The 20,069-nt window shown below is 32.5% G+C and overlaps 1 protein-coding gene across 2 annotated transcripts; it reads left to right on the top strand.

Annotated features, from left to right (window-relative positions):
- The first annotated feature begins 510 nt into the window (after positions 1-510).
- LOC139511585 (uncharacterized) lies at positions 511-13,372 on the top strand. Of its 2 annotated transcripts, XM_071298430.1 has the most exons (7): positions 511-765; positions 1,296-1,464; positions 4,668-4,885; positions 6,232-6,412; positions 8,295-8,465; positions 9,587-9,604; positions 11,307-13,372. In XM_071298430.1, exons 1-7 carry the CDS (start codon positions 712-714, stop codon positions 11,519-11,521), a joined length of 1,026 nt encoding a protein of 341 aa, XP_071154531.1. In that variant the 5' UTR covers positions 511-711; the 3' UTR covers positions 11,522-13,372. The 2 variants fall into 2 exon arrangements, with proteins under 2 accessions (XP_071154531.1, XP_071154532.1); XM_071298431.1 differs by lacking the exon at positions 9,587-9,604.
- Positions 13,373-20,069: the final 6,697 nt, after the last annotated feature.

The raw sequence follows: 20,069 nt of genomic DNA, 5'->3' as shown, positions 1-20,069 counted from the left end.
AAGGACAGTCAATTGCAGAATTTTAATTATAGTTTAAAACTTTCGATTGCCTTATTACTATAATCATTGGACCTCCAGATGTAATATTTTTATTGTATTATTAGTTACTGTCTAATTGACCCCCTATTATTTGTTTATTAACGTTTAACAGTAATGCGATTGCTTAGGTATGGAACGTTATTTTTAATCTTTCAGATGTTGTGATCAACGACCTAAACTGTAGGTATAATAACAGTGTGTTTGTCAACAAAACCAGCTCCTCAATTAATTTCAGTTCCAGCATATCGGCCTCATTACAAAAAAGGGGGGGGACAAGGACAGTCAATTGCAGAATTTTAATTATAGTTTAAAACTTTCGATTGCCTTATTACTATAATCATTGGACCTCCAGATGTAATATTTTTATTGTATTATTAGTTACTGTCTAATTGACCCCCTATTATTTGTTTATTAACGTTTAACAGTAATGCGATTGCTTAGGTATGGAACGTTATTTTTAATCTTTCAGATGTTGTGATCAACGACCTAAACTGTAGGTATAATAACAGTGTGTTTGTCAACAAAACCAGCTCCTCAATTAATTTCAGTTCCAGCATATCGGCCTCATTACTTCGTTCCACTTGTCTTATTCATATCCGGTATACAGACTTCCAACCCAGATTAAAATACAATGCAACAGTAGGCCTTATTGGTAATAAAACATTGTATGGAATGGTTGTTGTGCATGTGTTTGCTGGGCATCCGAATCTAAGTAGACCTGTTAAGGTAAATGTAACTTTATATATATAACGTAGTTCTCGTAAAATAGGTGTATTTACATGATAACAGGCTCAGAGGAAATACAGAGTAGACTCCCTTTGTAATATAAAGATACCAGAGGGACATTCAAACTCATAGATCAAAAATAAACTAATAACACCATGGCTAAAAAAAGACATACAGACACATTATAGTACACAAGACACAACATAGAAAACTAACGAACCCCAATAAAAATTGGGGGTAATCACATGTGCTCCGGAAAGGTAAGCAGTTCCTATTCCACAGTTGGCATTAGTCGTGTTGCTCATGTTAAATATCAAACCCGGTAAATAGTTTCAATCGGTAGGTCACATTCGTGAAAAGGTAACAGATTGTAGTTACGACATTAGGAACATTTCCGATATCATCTGTGCAACGGACATTCCATAACGGTCAACCAACGATGACTGTTGCATCGTCGTCTTTTTCTTTAATCTTAGACTGTACAGTATGACATAACTCCGTCTACAAAATATCTAAAATTATAATTTCAGACGTTTTATGCACTTAATGAAAACTGGTCTGGACATTTACCCTCGAGTGATATGTATCTAAAGTTTGTGAGTCTTGTGAAGACAGAATTTACTATCAGTGTGTCTATGAAAGAGTGTTTAAAAAACTGCTATGAGCTCAATATGCCCAGTATTATACCCACAACTATCGGTAAGTAAAATATGTTTAACTTGAATTACACTAACTCGATTTGTACCGTGACAAAATCACAAGCAGACAAGATTTTAATTAAGTTGTTAACTCGTATTAGATTATAGTTTAAGAAGCCCTTTTCGAAAAAGGGGGAACAGCATAACGCAAATTTTATATAGAGATTAATACATGGCCTTTTCAATATCGACCCGGATATCATCCCGAGACCCCCCATAGGCGGATCCAGGGGGGGGGGGGCCTGGTGGGAAAAATTTTGTTAATTATATAGGGAATCACTGAAGCATTACTGGAGTAGCCCCCCCCCCCTTAGGTCAGACAGCGGGCCCCCCTTAGGAAAAGTTCTGGATCCGCCACTGCCGGGGCCCCATATCAGCCCGAGACGAAGTCGAGGTGCTGATATGGGTCGAGGGATGATACCCGGGCCGATATTGAAAAGGCCATATAATCACTTTATTATATTCTACAAACAATTGTTTTATGTATGGCAAATTAACAAATAAAATAACTAAAGCAGTCAAAAACTTTATAACAAAGTTGAATTATAAATCCAACAAATACACCGCCAACAATAACATCACTACCTCCATATTTATTTATGTTACTATTTCCTATACAGGCGTTTTGAAACATTGAAATTTGGAAGAGTTTTATGATCATTATTACTTTTGTTTATGTCACAAGTATAATGTTACTTATATGACAAATAAAGATTATTATTATTACTCTATGTTTGTTGTACTATATAAAATGATTCATTATGGTCAATGGCATTTATTAGCAAGTACTAAACTATCCCCAAAAAATTCCCGTAAATTTTGACGTCGTCATATAGAATATCTGACGTCACAAATGGAAAAGTAAACAACCGATACCGGAAATACCGGAAGTAACTTGCACGAGAGGCACTATTATGGGTTTTGTGCACGAGATGCCCCTGATATGGGTTATCAGCCCGGGTGGGAAATTATGGCTTGTGTACTTCCGCTCATTACACATATGCAAAAGCTATCATATCAATGCTTAGTATATGATAAATTACTATAATACGAACATAACATAAAAACTAAAAAGTTGGAATATGGGTACAGGAGTAAAAAAGTGGGATCTAAGAAAGAAAAAAATAGAAGTAGGAAAATTTATAAAAGCGGTATATGAGAAATAAATTTACGGGTGGCACCTCATGTATTCACCCTCACTGTAACTTATACTACGATTTTTGTGTTAAATCTGTCTATTTAAAATCTTTTTCATCGAAACCAATAAACCAATAGAAATTAAACTTGATATGACTGATATATTATGATCTTATATCTAAATAATATTTGTAAAATTTGTAACGGATCATCAATCAACATGACCGTCATGGGTAAAATGCGAAAAGTATAATATGAATTTTATATGCAATTCTTGTTTCAAATTAAAAAAAAACATAATTTGTACACAAATTGAACGTTACAAACTTTTTTCAAATGATCAAGTTCTTTAACCGTTCATTACCTAAGAAATAAACAGACAGTTTTGTCTGTTAAATATTGAAAAAACGTACAAGTTAAGCAAACACTGACATCTATATGATAGATTGATCCTCAGACTGATCAGCATTTTTTTGAATTCTTAATTAAGAACATGTTTTTAATGTAGTTGTGTATAACATTCGAAAAATAATACCATATATATAACAAAATGTGTTTGGATTTATTTTTTAAAATCTCATCAAAGTTACTAGGCTTACGTCATATGTCATATATTATTCTTAATATTCATTAATGATTTGCCTTTGTGTAATCCTAATCATAATCTTGATCTTTTTGCTGATGATAGCACTATTTCTGTAATTGAAAAAAAAAAACAAAAGGTAAATAAGTCAGACACTCAATGTTGTATTAGAAAATATTTGTCATTGGGTTGATGAAAACAAAATGTTAGTTAATGTGTCAAAAACTAAAATAATGTGTATAGGTTCAAAACAAAAACTATCTGTGATGTGTAATGACACATTAAATGTATCCATTAATGGCCAAAAGATTAATGAAAGTCACTGTGAAAAAGTCCTGGGTATTTTTGTTGACAACACTCTTTAATTAAATTCACAAATTAATCATATAATCCAAAAAAATAATACTTCATTAGCTTTATTAATAAAAATCAAGAAATACTTGAATCACAATGCACAAATTATATTTTCCAATGCGTATATTCTTCCACTTGTTCAGTATGGGGAAACTGTAACAAGTTTTTAGTTGACAGTTTACTAGAATTGCAAAAAAGGGCAGCTAGAATTATTTTAAACGAACACGATATTCGTAAACCATCTATTGAACTGTCTACGGAATCTGGAATTATTCCTGTTAATAAGAGAATACTTTACCACAAATCATTATTAAAGTATAAATCAAAACAACAACTGGCACCAAAATATTTATATAATCTTATTGAGCCTACAAGTAGTAAACAATCGTACAATACTCGACTTTCATCATCGGATAAATTTATTGTCCCTAAATCAAATACAGAATTATACAAATCAAGTTTTTCTTTTAGTGGTCCAAAAGTGTGGAATTCACTGTCCAGTAAACTTAAAAAAATAAAGAGTATATCTGCATTCAAAAAGTTTTACAAGTCATTTTATTTTTAAAAGTGTTAAACCACAATGTATACCATAGTTGTTTTTGTTGTTGTTGTATTACTTTATATACGTCTATTGTTTACATGTGTGTAATAGTAGATTAATTATGTTTTATTCATATTGTTAACATTGTATGTAGAGAGCCTTATTGAAAATTGGCTTAATCCAAATTAGTTACTCTCTTTAAATAAGAATATTATTATTGATATTATTATATGACCGTTTTGTGTACATACGAATCAACATTAAATCTACACAAAGGTCGCAAAAACTGTATTTCATTTCGTCACAGGAGTGGCGCCTACTAGGCACGTTATTCGTTGGGCATGAAGCTTCCATCATCAGTGGTATCTACCAAGCGATAATATGATAGGCGGTTGGTAAAACAGAATCAATTATGTCGTTTTATATGCAGTTTAGATACTAGTGTATTACAAGGAAGTATACAGTATATTTCGATTATAATTGGGCAAAGATAATTTTTTCTCATTTTGTATAAAAAATATCATTTTGACTTCTTTAACATGTACTTTCAATGTAGTTAGCACCTTATAGTTCATTAAAACTTTTACAGTTGAATTGCCAAGACAATGCAGTACTACCCACTGTTTGGACAACCACGCTGTCAGCTATGTTTTACGAGCATCATCACAGTTACACACAGAACCATGCCACTTATATTTTCCCGTAACCAGCAACGCACAGATTTGTATAACAGTCGGTAGCTACTGTTGTAGGGATGTAAACAACTGTCATATTGCAACCATCAGTGTTGATCAAGCGGTATATTTTGTAAGCACAACAACAACAAGTTTCTTTAATTATTTTTACTCTTAAATAATAACAATACATGTATGTTCAATAAGAACGGGTTTTTTTATGACAATCGAGAGGCATATCAAAATTAGCTCTTATTTCCCAATCTTCTTACAGCGCTTGCTTGCCATGTAAAAAGTAAAATCATAAAAATACTGAACTCCGAGGGCAATTCAAAATGGAAAACAAAGTGTTAACGATGCATAGGAAAAGAAATGAAACATTTGATGAACTAACTAATGATTTCAAGGAGGTGGTGGTATAAACATGCAGTCATAAGAATAATGAATGCGTCTTTTTGTAATTGTATAGGGTTGATCGTGAGCAGAATTTTAGTATACAAAATATGATTTAGTCAACGTATTTAAACCCCAATAAATGTATACATGGAGCATTCAATACTTAAAAAAGGTCTCTTCCTGGTTGTAATTTGTAATCAGGTAATGGTAATTTACTATTCATAATGTGCATGACATGCACTTTTTACGATTTATTCAGTTTATAAAATGTATCATTTTACTGACACTGACACATTTACACTCTCTCACACGATACAAATAGTCATGTTCTCAATCAAAAGTATATGGTAGGTTTAAATTTTTATCTTATAAAGCTAGGATATGTTACCTTATTGCTACGTAAGCATATTTTCAAACATATTGTATTCTGTTAGGAATAAAATTTAACATTTTTCAGTAAAAATTGGATTGATTTTTTTCTTTTCTAGTCCGTGCTCCGTTTGTCCAGACCGTGTTGGTCTAGTAATTTGGGTTTAATTGGATAAGCTTGAAACTAAGTACACTTGTTTATGACTTGAATGCTAGTATATTTTGTATGGAAAGCCAATTTATGTTGTGTTAATAATTTCACGGTTCAAAGAAAAACGCAGGTTAAAGCTTCAAGTTGAGTTGAGTGATATCTGTCTCAATGGTAATCGTATAATAAATCAATATTATTATTCATATTCGCGTAATTTGGATGCTCCATTTATGGGCATTATGTTTTCTGGTATGTGCGTCCGGTCTGTCCCGTTTCAGGTTAAAGTTTTTGGTCGAGGTAGTTTTTGACGAAGTTGAAGTCCAATGAACTTGAAACTTAGTAAACATGTTCCCTATGTTATGATCTTTCTAATTTTAATGCCAAATGAGAGATTTCATCCCATTTTTACGGTCCATTGAACATAGAAAATGATAGTGCGGATGGGGCATCTGTGTACTTGGGACACATTCTGGTTCCACCTGCAAAAATCGAGTATATAAAAAAAAAGTTGGTCTCCAATATTCTAGTAGTACGTTAAACCATATTTGTTTTATGCTTAACAGACTTTAAACAAGGAAATTTACAGACCGTGGTGTCTTCCTTGGACAATAACAGGCAGAACTTTAACATTTAATTGGAAAAATGCGGGTTTGATAGAGCACACCGTCTGCACCGTGACAATATTCTCAAACACAAGCAATCACGGACAATGCTCTTTACCATCAATAACAGTATCCTCAAACGGTGGGTATTTTTTTTACATTGAAACCACTTCAATGGAATTTGTTTCATCTGAATATAAGAAACGAGTTAACAAGGGTAAAAAGTGCAAGAGGTTAAAAAATAACATAAGTGAACGTTGATAAAATTTAAAGAAAACAACGAAATTCAGAATCACACATTCAGATAATATATTGATAATGAAAGAGTCGACAGCAAGATTGAGAGACACGGGTTTTTATAAACAATCTCCGACACTTGTAAAGGGGAATACTCGTATGCGTTATTAGTCGTTAGGCATTTGTTTGCAATGTGTGTTGCCCCACTTATGTATGCATTGTTTCATCGTCGGATATTTAGTTTTGAGGATGGAAATGGGAACACATAAAGAGGGGACATTTGTATGCATTATTACCGCCTGACATTTGTATGCAATATCGACTACAAGGCATATGTATGCAATATTCAACCCTCAGACAATTGAATATAATTTTCCACTGCCAGACATTGTATGTAATACTTTTACTTCCGCCATTGACATGCAGTATTGCACTGTCAAGCATTTGTATGCATTATTAACTATAGACTGTGAAGCATTTGATGCATTATTAGACTGTTAATCATGTGTGGGCAGTATTGTAGTGTTACGGATTTGAATGCAGTATTGTTTTGTCACTAGTCGAAGCTAGGAATAATTAAAATTAGATCGGGAAAAAAAATATTTCGAAAATAGGAATTGGGATATAGACATTTTTTTATTTGATTTTGCGGATTAAAACGTAATCAGTCTTTTGACGTATAAATTTTGATTGTCCAAATTTGTTGTTTTTAGTTTATCGTATTTTCATAGAATAGATTTTTAGTTCTTCTCCACTAATTTTTTGAACATTTTGTGATGATCGTGACTTTTATAGCTTCCAATAAGGTACGGTTTTGGTCATGGTTGAAAGACGTACGGTGACAGAATTAAAGTTACCCTGTCTCGTTTTCTTGTGTATGGTGGCTTGTTGTCTCATTGGCAACTATACTAGATCTCCTTATTAATGTTAAAGCTATGAATGATTTTACTATAATTATCATTATGTTCACTCGTTACAAACATTTTGGAAAGCCAAAAAAGTATGAATATATCAGTAACACCTTTGTGAGGAAACGACTGTTAACTTTACAAATGGGGGTATGTTTTTTCCAAAAAAAAATAAATCTGATCTTTTATTTGAGGGGGCCAAAATATTGTGGTCAAGCAGATGACAAAAAAAATATTTTGAATCCAGATTTCCACATACCTTTTAATAATTACATTAAATAAAATTGAGAATGGAAATGGGGAATGTGTCAAAGAGACAACAACCCGACCAAATAAAAAACAACAGCAGAGGGTCACCAACAGGTCTGCAATGTAGCGTGAAAGTCAAGTATGTTTCACTATAATACGTTATTCTGATTGGCTAACTGTACATCACGTGTTATTCCTTAAGCAGTTGTATCACACAATAAAACTTTTCATTCATGATGACACGAGGTCCCACAATAAAGTGCACAGGTAAATGAAATAAATACTTGATAAAAGGCGTGTTTTCATGATCCTATAGGTAAAAATGTAATTTTAAGTATTGAATGCTTTTTTTTGTAACTTTATAGGGTTGTAAAAGCGTTGACCGTGTGCACATTTTTAGTATGAAGCGCGGAAACAAAAAAGAGCATTCAATTCTTAAGTGAAAAACATATGTTCGCTGACTCAGACATAAAACATAACCCCTTCCCTGAAAGTGAAATATTAAAATTGTTTCTCCTTTATGTATCATTTAGCTATATGTAGTACCGAAGTTCTAGCAAGTGAGATGAAATTATTGAATAAAAAGCCAAAACCGATAAAAGCTTTCACATAAATGTCTTTTTTAAATAGGTGTTGGAGAAGAAAATAATAGTGTGCTTATAGCGACCGTTTCTGCAGGAGTAGCAGCTATGCTTATCATATCAACAATAATCGTAGGATACTTTATGATAAGCAATAGACGACAACCAGCCCAATCTGGACAAGTTGTTAACTACTTTCACCATCAATCGTCAGTTACAGGTAAAAATTGCTGAGACATGAGTTTGTTATTATTTAAATTCATTGAAAGAAGTAAACCGAAACCAATTAATTTTATTGTTGTCCATTCGTTTGATGTGTTTTATCCTTTGATATTGCCATTTGATTAGGGACTTTCCGTTTTGAATTTTCCTCGGAGTTCAGTATTTTTGTGATTTTACTTTTTAGATACACTATATGTGAAGCTCAAAAATACTTTGGTCAATGATGATTGAAAAAAAAACAAAAAAAACATTAGCATCAAACCGTCAAAAAAGCCTTTCTCACAATGAGGATGTCACACTTGCTATAAAATACTTATGCAAAGAAAGATAACTTTGACTTGTAAAATGATTCATCTTTTAAATCCGAGCTCCGAGGACATTTCTTAACGGAAAGCAATTGTCAAAATCGAAAGCGCAAACACATCAAACGAATTGATAGCAACTTTCGTATTCCTGGCATTTTCTTACGTAAACAATGGTGAATTAAACCTGAATTTTTAGCTAGCTTTTTACTCCTGAGATCTTTAGTTGATAGAGTTTTTCCTTTATCATATTTCTTACAAGTAATAAAGTTCAGAATGGAATTGGGGAATGTGTCAAAGAGACAACAACCCGACAAAAGAGCAGAAAACAGCCCAAGTCTACCAATGGTTCTTCAACACAGCGCGAAAATCTCGCAACCGGAGGCGAGCTTGAGTTGGCCCCTAAAACAAATGTGTACTAGTTCAGTGAAAATGGACATATAACTTAACTCCAAAACATATAAATCATTTGTCTATTGTTTTCAAACTTAAGTTCATTAAATGAACTAAAATTTGAAAACAATATACAAGACTAACAAAGGCCAGATGCTTTTGACTGAGGAGAGGCGTGAAAATGCGACATGTTTAGCGGGATCTCAACTCTTCCCCTATACCTCTAGTTAATGGAGGATTAACCAACACACATCGAATACGCACATTTAAAATTAGGTTAAAAGAAGTCCGAGTTCGATGTCTGAATAGTTATCAAAAGACCATTTCAAAAATGACCATGATATATAAATTAACAAAGGACTTATAGCAGTCACTGACATGCCAGCAGCAGACATCAATTAAACCAATATATAAACCTTTATAGGAGATTCCAGATGTACAAGTATGTCGCTACTTTTGTTTTTATTTATATATAGAAAAACGTACAAATATTAACGCACTTACCTTACATATATTATTATAACTAACACAACTAACTATATACTAATGTAATACCAGGAATCTGCTTCAATACAACACATACTGTTACATCAAAAAACGTATAAGCGAGGTTCGTGTCAGGTTTTATTTAGCGGAATTCGTTCGATAGTAAAAACACACAGCATTTCGATGGAAAATAAATGACAAAACCTTTAATCAATATAATATATGATTGTATTGATATGAATTTGATTGGTAAAGAAGTTAACCATACTAGCTTTCCATGTTATTTTTTTAATATATAAATAAATTGAAAACAACGTTCAAACCTACGATTGCGTTGGATAAAAAACATTTTTCAAAAGGCCAAAAAAGCGAAAAACTATATTTTAACAAAACGTATTTGACAAACAGGCCGAACAACGGAAATTCTGAAACCCTCCTGACTGCCATTGGCAATTGGCCAAAAAATTGATAACCAGATTTAACAAAATATATCTTGAATATTAATTTAATACCAAACAGAAAACAATAAATATGCGGAAAAGATGGTATACGCAAACATGAGGTGCAAACATTTGTATACCATAACCGAATTTCGTCAATTAATGTCTCTTCGGTGATGTTAGGGATCTAAACGGTATTTGGAAGGCCTTATAATTACACAATTTTCTCAACTTTTTACTTATGCTTTTATCTTTTGTGATTAGAACGTCACTGACAATTTTTTTGTAGATGACACGCCCGTCTAGAGTACGCAATTAAAATCCTTGTATTCATGTCAAGTTTATTCGCAATATAAAATATAGCATGTTGGGCTAGTCTTAAACAGTTTGTATTAATTTTTAAATATTATCATTTTATAGTAGCTGTGGAACTTTTGGTACTTTATTTTCATCAACAAAAAGACTTAAATACGCGTCTTTCAGTGCTAATTATGATGTTTACCTGTAAACAACTTTACAAAGAGAGGAGAAGGACGCCAAAGGGACATCCAAACTTACAAGTCTAAAATAAACTGACCACTTCATGCTTTCAAAGGAAACACAAACAAACAACAGTACACAAAACACAACATAGAAAACTAAAGACTGACCAACACGAACCCCTTCAAAAACTGGGTTGATCTCAGGTGCTCCGGAAGGGTAAGCAGATCCTACTCCACATGCGATAACCCTTGGTGTTACTCCTATTAAATATCTTTATAGGCGATATCAAGCACTGATGAATCACACAATAGCGGATTAGAAATGGATTCTTCTCTAATACCAAAGCATCATCACATTCGTAAGCCGTCGGTCATGTTAATTTTTCTAACCCTGAAACTGGACTGCGTGTTAAACTTGGAAATCAAAACTTAATGATAAAGGATAGACAATACCGGTATAAACAACGCAGCCATTGAAACATTTAAAAGAACAAAGAACAAAACGTAAAACTAAAGCAGGATCAACAATACTTGAAAACAAACCAGTGGTGATGTCAGGTGATCAGAAAGGTAAGCATACCCTGCTCTACATATGGCACCGTCAGGTTGATCATGTAATTACAAACCATGTGAAAAAATTAGGTAGGTGACAGTTGGAGAAAAAGGGAAGATATTGTAATTACAATTTGAACATAACCATTGTCATATGTGAATTTTAAATAACTTTTTTTTGTAGTGACACCACCGCCTTATAGCATTGCGGTAGGAGAAAGTCCTTTGTCAAATTCAAACGAGTCTAACAACAATCCTGCTGAATCGGGATATGATTCAGAACAATCTTTGACCAGGAGTGATCCATCAGATAATATAGTGAGGAATAATTATAATTTAAATCAAGCCCTGGATTGTCCACCACCTTACAGCGTTTTTTCAAACGAAAATACAACATAACAGGAAATTTGATTGAATTATAGCTACAATTATAGGGATTTTCTTTGAAAACTGGTAGCTGATATCAATGCAATACGAAGAATATAAACTTTTCTGTACTAGATAAAAGTTGAAGTGTTGTTACAATATAAAATATGACAAATATAGTTTCTATATGATTGGATAACAATATTGAGGGCATATTTCAGGATCAAAATGTTTAAAGTTGATGAATATATGTGTAAGAAGGTGAAGAAGAACGACTTTTGTTGAATTTTTCTCACATTGCTTGCCTGGTAAACAACATGTCGAAAACAGGTCTTTTATTAACCTTCTTGATTTTAAACACAATTAGGCCCAGGTATCGTATAACTTTACAAATTATACATTCAAGTCATTTGCTATTACAAAATTAATGTTAAAAATCATAGTCAGTTCACTTATACGCAAATGAAAAGAAAAATCCTTTATAATCATTGATAACTCTCACTGGTGTTTAACAATTAATCCTGGTATCTATGATGAGCTTATTATCACGTTTATACGCCATTGGTGAACAAAATATATAGTATGGTAGACATAGATGACCTTATAGCCGCATTTGACATATGCTCTTCAACTTCGTAATTGAATTTGGTCTTTCAACTATTTTGATGTCAGTGCCGCTTGTAGTCTTATGTAGACTACACGCACGTATGGTTAACAAATTATGAACCTAAATGTCTTAAATGATTTCTTTTAATCATTGCTTTTTACTATGAAAAGAACAACTCGATTAAAGTGATATTAATCGAATCGTTAAGAGTCATCACCATCGCCTTAAGACTGCTTAAAACGTGATTATTCATTACGTGTTTGGTTGTACGGGAACTTCTTGTTACTTTGTTTTTTCTTCAAGCATTGAACCACAATCTCTCCCAACAAATATATCAATTATTAGTTTATACGATTGCATATGTCGTATTTGGCACAACTGTTGACCATTTTCAGTATTTAGCGCCCGTCAAATTCGTATTTGATTTGACTTTCTAATTGTAAAAATCTGAATACCACTAATGAGTCTGTTATTGACTTAAGGATGTTCGCTCCTCTTGTTTTTGAATTTTTGCAAGATATTCGGAATCCTCTGGTTTTATACATGTAGTGCCATTAACAAAATTCCCCGCTAACCCCTATTTTTCTTTTCATAATTTTATTACTTATAGTTTAAACAGCCATATTTGAAAATCTAATAAAATCCATGTTATGTTTTCATATTTTTTTTTAAAGAAAAAGGGTTCCAATGTGAATGTAAGAACAGTCTAGAGAGAATTATTTCCCGCCAAATTTTCGATGGCTTATATCTCAAAAACAAGCACACGGACCCTTCATTTTTTTCTGCTTTTTTAGTTCCTTTATTTACATACTATGAATTTATAACAGTCGTTTAAAAAACTTGCTATTTTGAATCAGAGTAGCGAATATCCTTAAGGCGAGTCTGGTGAAACAACATGTAAGTCTATTTGGTTAGTTTTGAAATCATTGTTCAATGAATTACACTGGATGTATCACCAACAGTACATATTGGTGTCGTGTAATTTGCTATATAACTTCATATTGAGTAATTATTGTACATGTATCACGTTAGTAAACTCTTCTTTCTATGGCTTTTTGTGTATATGGTTTCGATACGTAAAAGGGGAGACGATCGTTTTTCTGCAATAACTTGTCAATGGTTGATACTTTAATATTCCATATAATTTGTAATTGTATCTGATATTGAAAAGCAATGTGTAATAATATGTATTTAAATTATGTAAGTTAATTTATTCTTGCCAGAAAACATGAACGATTAAAAGTATTTAATAGCATTAAGAGAGCGAGCGAAAAAGAGGAAAATGATACTAGTTACCTACCTTTTTAAATTAAAGAATGAACAATAATATATACTTTATGTGTTATCTATCTATATTTACCAAACAAATAACTATATATCTATATTTGTAAAATTGTGGTTATACCCTCACCAGTTTCTGACAGCACTGATTTTGATTGTAAATGATACTTGCACATTAAAGACAACAACTCCTGCTTTAAACCAAGCGCTACAACCCACAGATTCATCGTAAACCTCCTTATGCAATCAATTTTCCTCCTTATGTTATTTCACTGGAGATTTGAATGGACATCGTTTTTCATCAGTAACATAGAAACATGGTAACAGTAGTTTAGTGTATTATAATGCGTGTAATCATGAATCAGCCAGTATTATAAATTCAACAGTAATCTTATTTTGCATTTGTAAAAATCATCTTCCAATCTTGTCACATCAAATGCAGTATTTTGAAAGTACATCTAAATGTATATGACACATATGAAGTATCCCTCATTTGAATCACCGAAACATCAATGACTCTGTATACGAAGTAAGTACAAATATTTACATACTATCAACGATTTTTGATTTTGTCAGAATTACATTTTTAATAATAGTTTTTCTGGATTCTTTCTAATGCGACTTGGATATCGACGGAAACACCACCTGCAGACAACGAAACGGTCTACACAACATCAACATCATGTCTATCCTGTGTCATTTAACTAGTCAGAGATAAGAACCCATTAACGATTCATTATCATAATTGTGGTCCGCTGTAATATTACACTTCATGCTTCCAATTATTTGACTATGATCGACGTGTTCCATGAAACATGGAAAATAAAATTAGAAAGTGTTGGATTTTCATTGATTGCTAATACTGCATCATTACCAATGTTAATTGAAGATGCTCTCACTCAGTAAGAAGTCAGAGTCTCGCCTTTAACCATGTTTGATTACATATGTTTTCCTATTTCTTATTTGTTTGGCAAATTTTACCAAAATAAAGATTGTAACTCCTACTGCATAATTAAACTTGATGATTTTAGCAATACTTTTCGTAAAAACATTATAATTTTATATATTACCCCAGGAGTAGATTACCTTAGCCGTATTTGGCACAACTTTTTGGAATTTTGAATCCTCAATGCTCTTCAACTTTGTATTGATTTGGCTTTTTAACTATTTTGATCTGAGCGTCACTGATGAGTCTTATCTAGACGAAACGCGCGTCTGGCGTATAAAATTATAATCCTGGTACTTTTGATAACTATTTACACCACTGGGTCGATGCCACTGCTGGTGGACGTTTCGTCCCCGAGGGTATCACCAGCCCAGTAGTCAGCACTTCGGTGTTGACATGAATATCAATTATATGGTCATTTTTATAAATTTTCTGTTTACAAAACCTTGAATTTTTTGAAAAACTAAGGATTTTCTTACCCCAGGAGTAGATTACCTTAGCCGTATTTGGCACAACTTTTTGGAATTTTGGATCCTCAATGCTCTTCAACTTTGTATTGATTTGGCTTTTTACTGTTTTGATCTGAGCGTCACTGATGAGTCTTATCTAGACGAAACGCGCGTCTGGCGTATAAAATTATAATCCTGGTACTTTTGATAACTATTTACACCACTGGGTTGATGCCACTGCTGGTGGACGTTTCGTCGCCGAGGGTATCACCAGCCCAGTAGTCAGCACTTCGGTGTTGATATGAATATTAATTATATGGTCATTTTTATAAATTTTCTGTTTACAAAACCTTGAACTTTTTGAAAAACTAAGGATTTTCGTACCCCAGGAGTAGATTACCTTAGCCGTATTTGGCACAACTTTTTGGAATTTTGGATCCTCAATGCTCTTCAACTTTGTATTGATTTGGCTTTTTAACTATTTTGATCTGAGCGTCACTGATGAGTCTTATGTAGACGAAACGCGCGTCTGGCGTATAAAATTATAATCCTGGTACTTTTGGTAACTATTAAGGCCATTGTTATATTATAGTTCGTGTCTGCGTGTGTTACATTTTAATGTTGTGTTTCTGTTGTGTCGTAGTTACATTTGATGCGTTTCCCTCAGTTTTAGTTTGTAACCGGAATTTGTTTTTTTTCTCAATCGATTTATGAATTTCGAACAGCGGTATACTACTGTTGCCTTTATTTCGCACAAAACGGGCCTACAAAGTAGCCTTATTCATCTAAGGTCGTCTATTTTTTTTTGCTACCATTTTCATTGGGACCGTTTTTAATAGTCGAAATTTTGCACCAAACACAGAAATACACAAAATATTTCTTTAATAACATGTACAGTTATTTAGATTGAAGATGATTTAATTAAATAGACTACTTTCGAGTTCATCCGTCACCGGAAAAAACTCGTCAATTATACATTGGAATGGAAGTGACGACGCCCCTAAACGCACAAATGACGTTCACTAAAACCAGAGTTTTTGACGGAAATGCATCGAAGTCGAAAGTTGTCTATTATTTTCAATTAACTAGTACGCAGTTTGGTTTAGGGGCCAGCTGAAGCAGGCATCTACTAGATGGTTTTTGTCTCACTGGTGGCCTTGGTTGTTTTATGTTCATTGGTCTATTTTTTGTATCTTTGACACATACATTCCCCATTTCCATTCTCAAATTTGTCTGAATGTATGCATTTTTTTCAATCTGTTTAAGTCCAACTTATCTTATAATGAATAAAGGAGATAAATCGTCCGATTAGATTACGCAACATTCAACACGACAAATTATCACTGAACCAGTATACATATTTGTTTAGGGACCAGCTGAAGGATTCCTCCGGGTGCGGGAGTTTCTTGCTGCATTGAAGACCCATTGATGGCCTTCGGCTGTTATCTGCTCTATGGTCGAGTTGTTGTCTCTTTGACACATTCCCCATTACCATTCTCAATTTTAAAATAAATTGGATAACTAATATTTAAACACAACAATAAAATACAAGGTAGGAAAAAAGAATATCATTTTTTTTTACTGTTGTCTTTAAACACACTTCAAATTCGGGAGAAATTTGCCACTAAACACAATTACTGCTCCTTAACGATACGTTCATAGACTTACGTCCGTTCGTAGGATGTTGAGACATCTAGTACGATAATCAATCTGAAATTTTTTGACCGCATAGTCAGAAGTGAACAACAAATGATATAAATGAACTGATTGCGTGCTGTAATGATTATATATTAAAAAAAAATTGTAAAGGTTCCGCTGAACCCAGTGTCTCGCCTATTCTTTCTGTTAATCGCAGGCTCAACAGAAATGAGGAAATAAATCAATAGAATATTCCTGTTGATATTATCTTTAAATTGTAAGAAGCTTCTGTCCAAGTTTGATAAAAATCCAGGATAGTTTATGAATCAAACACTGTTTAAAAACTTTTAACTGCAGACTAAATGTAATGTTAACTGAAAGAAAACTAAATTTCCTTCTAGATACTAGCTTTTGATCATAAACAAGCTTCTGTCCAAGTTTGGTACAAATCAAAATAGTATAAGAAAGTTAAATTTTACAAAGTTTAACTACAGAGTGAATGTGTTGTTTCCTGGCAGAAAATCTAAGTCAATTTAAAAGTAAAATACGAAAAAAATGGAATTTTTACAAAATTTCCTTCTAGATACTAGCTTTTGATCATTAACAAGCTTCTGTCCAAGTTTGGTACAAATCTAAAATAGTATAAGAAAGTTATTAAAATTTTGAAAACTTTAACCACAGAGTGAATGCAATATTTCTGGCAGAAAAACTAAGTCCATTTAAAAGTAAAATACGGAAAAAATGGAATTTTATTTTTACAAAATTTACTTCTGGATACTATCTTATGATCATAAACAAGCTTCTGTCCAAGTTTGGTAGAAATCCATGATAGTTTAAGAAAGTTATTAAAATTTTAAAAACTTTAACCACAGAGTGAATATTTGTGGACGCCGCCGACGACGGAATGTAGGATCGCTTAGTCGCGCTTTTTCGACTAAATTCGAAGGCTCGACAAAAACCGAGTACGTTTGAGACCCGTGTAACTTCTTATATTATTACATGGTAGTTTTACAAGTTCATTATCACAAATAATTTCCTTATAAATATTTTAGGTCAGCACCAAAAAAATGCATCGGTGAATAATGCAATTAATATATATATATATATAAACGAGTCTAAATTGAAAACTACGTTCAGACCTATGATTGTGTTGGATAAAAACCGCAATTTTTATACGTGTGCATGTAAAACAAATTTCGTTGTAGAAGGGTCTAAAAACAGCACGAACAACATTTTCCAAAAGACCAAAAAAGTGAAAAAGTATATTTAAACAAAACGCATTTGACTAACAGGTCGAACAACTGATGTTCTTTAACCCTGCTTACTGCCATTGGCGATTGCCAAATAAAATTGATCACAAGATGTAACAAAATGGATCTTAATATAAATTTAATACTAAACAGAAAAAAAATTAACTTGTGGCCACGATGTTATGCCACAAACATACATATAGTTAATTGTTGTTTAAAATCATGCCTACGAAAAGTGTACTATTAATTAGGATGAAAGACATTACTTATAGTGATTCGAAGAGATGTGCATATTTCACCCTTTCAAACTTTATGATATATGAGAAGGTTCGAAACATTAATGTAACATTTATGACAAAATTGCATATTGAAATAACTCATATATAGATTGTCTTAAATGCGATTTAAACTACAGTGACAAATGCAACAGTTATTTGTCAAATGTATTCATCTCTACACGAAATAGCGTTGGTATTATTGCCAAAAAATATACGATATAGAAGGAAATATAAAGAAAAAAATATCAAATAATCTAGGATTTAAATGTTGTACACCAGATGCTCAATTCGTCAAGAAAAGACCCATATGTACGATATATGAAAGCTCTTGGCTATTTACCCCTACCACAAAATGGTGGAAGTGACCCCTTAACCAGAGACATTATCATTGATGGACCCGAAGCGAAGTCAAAACATGTATTTGCTTTGATTGAATTTGAAAAAAAATCTTTCTGCTTTTTTAACACTAATTCTGATCTTTCAAATATCCGTTCGTCTTCTATCACTTAGGTGTTCCGAATTTTAACTCATTCGATCTAATAAAAGTAAGTCAAATCATTAGGGAATCAATCATACCTATCTTTTGTTAAGTAATAATTTAAGATGGTGGACGTAAGATATGAACGCACCATGATACCGAGCAATGATTGAATTCTGCGTACCAAATAACATCATTACAAATCTATGAAAACTTAAGCCTTATATTGAAAATCGGTTCATATCTGGGATCATCGTTAGGCGCTCATTAATGGTGTAATCCAAATTCGGAGAAGTTTAGGATATTAAACAGCTTCCATTTGCAATTGATTATTTCCAAATGATCAAATTCTGGGTCTGGCAAGTTAAAAAAGAGACATTTTCTAACTAGTCACTACAGGAACTTTGATATTCAAAGACAAATTGCATATTGCTGTTATCAAACAGTTCACTGTACTCCTCAGATCTATTGCACAAACAAAATATCCGTTTAGCATGTTCAACACTTCTGATAAGCTGCAATTTTATTTTAATTTTGTTACGACCCCTTGATTTATGAATTAAATTAAACTATCGAAGCTTTATAATAAAAGACTTATGAATCTTTATTCTTATTAGAATTCTTTACAGAATTACACTGGTATTGGATACTGTAGTCGATCAGAATTTTGTTAAGAATTACATTCAATTTGGTATTTGATGCGACCGTCTTGTTAGAACTCTGCAAAGAATTACATTGGTTTTGTATGTTGTAGTCTTATCAGAATTCTGTTAAAATTACATTCAATTCCGTATTTGATGCGACCGTCTTATCAGAATTCTGTTAAGATTTGCATTGCATGGAACTGGATGCTATAGTCTTGTCAGATTTCTGATAAGAATTGAATTGTTATAAGATGCTATAGTCTTATCAGAATTCTTTTAAGAATTATATTGGTATTAGATGCTATAGTCCTATCAGAATTCTGTTAAGAATTATATTGGTATTAGATGCTATATAGTCTTATCAGAATTCTGTTAAGAATTATATTGGTATTAGATGCTATATAGTCTTATCAGAATTCTGTTAAGAATTATATTGGTACTAGATGCTAGTATAGTCTTATCAGAATTCTGTTAAGAATTATCAGGTAGAATTATATTGGTATTAGATACTAGTATAGTCTTGTCAGAATTCTGTTAAGAATTGTATTGGTATTGGATGCTATAGTCTTATCAGAATTCTGTTAAGAATTATATTGGTATTAGATACTAGTATAGTCTTATCAGAATTCTGTTAAGAATTGTATTGGTATTGGATGCTATAGTCTTATCAGAATTCTGTTAAGAATTGTATTGGTATTAGATACTAGTATAGTCTTATCAGAATTATGTTAAGAATTAGATTGATATTAGATGCTAGTATAGTCTTCTCAGAATTCTGTTAAGAATTGTATTGGTATTGGATGCTATAGTCTTATCAGAATTCTGTTAAGAATTACATTGTTATTAGATGCTATAGGCTTATGAGAATTCTGTAAAGCTATATCATGATTAAATTGCTATTAGATGCGACAGACTTATCAGAATTCTGTTAAAAGTACCTTTTGTTTGAAAGGCACATTTCATCATTGAGAATAGCATCTTTCAAAAATTAAAAGGCTTTAACACATATA

Source organism: Mytilus edulis, chromosome 2, assembly GCF_963676685.1.
Source record: "Mytilus edulis chromosome 2, xbMytEdul2.2, whole genome shotgun sequence".
Lineage (NCBI taxonomy): Eukaryota > Metazoa > Mollusca > Bivalvia > Mytilida > Mytilidae > Mytilus > Mytilus edulis.
The sequence above is the reverse complement of the archived record's forward strand: the minus strand, read 5'-3'. Positions and strand labels throughout refer to the sequence as shown.

What these genes read in the sequence shown, in the direction of transcription:
- LOC139511585 (XM_071298430.1), top strand. Translation starts at nt 712, where the DNA reads ATGGTTGTTGTGCATGTGTTTGCTGGGCATCCGAATCTAAGTAGACCT. An exon ending in TTGATCAAGCGGTATATTTT is followed by an intron (nt 4,886 to 6,231) that starts GTAAGCACAACA and finishes TATGCTTAACAG; the next exon opens with ACTTTAAACAAGGAAATTTA. An exon ending in AATAACAGTATCCTCAAACG is followed by an intron (nt 6,413 to 8,294) that starts GTGGGTATTTTT and finishes TTTTTTAAATAG; the next exon opens with GTGTTGGAGAAGAAAATAAT.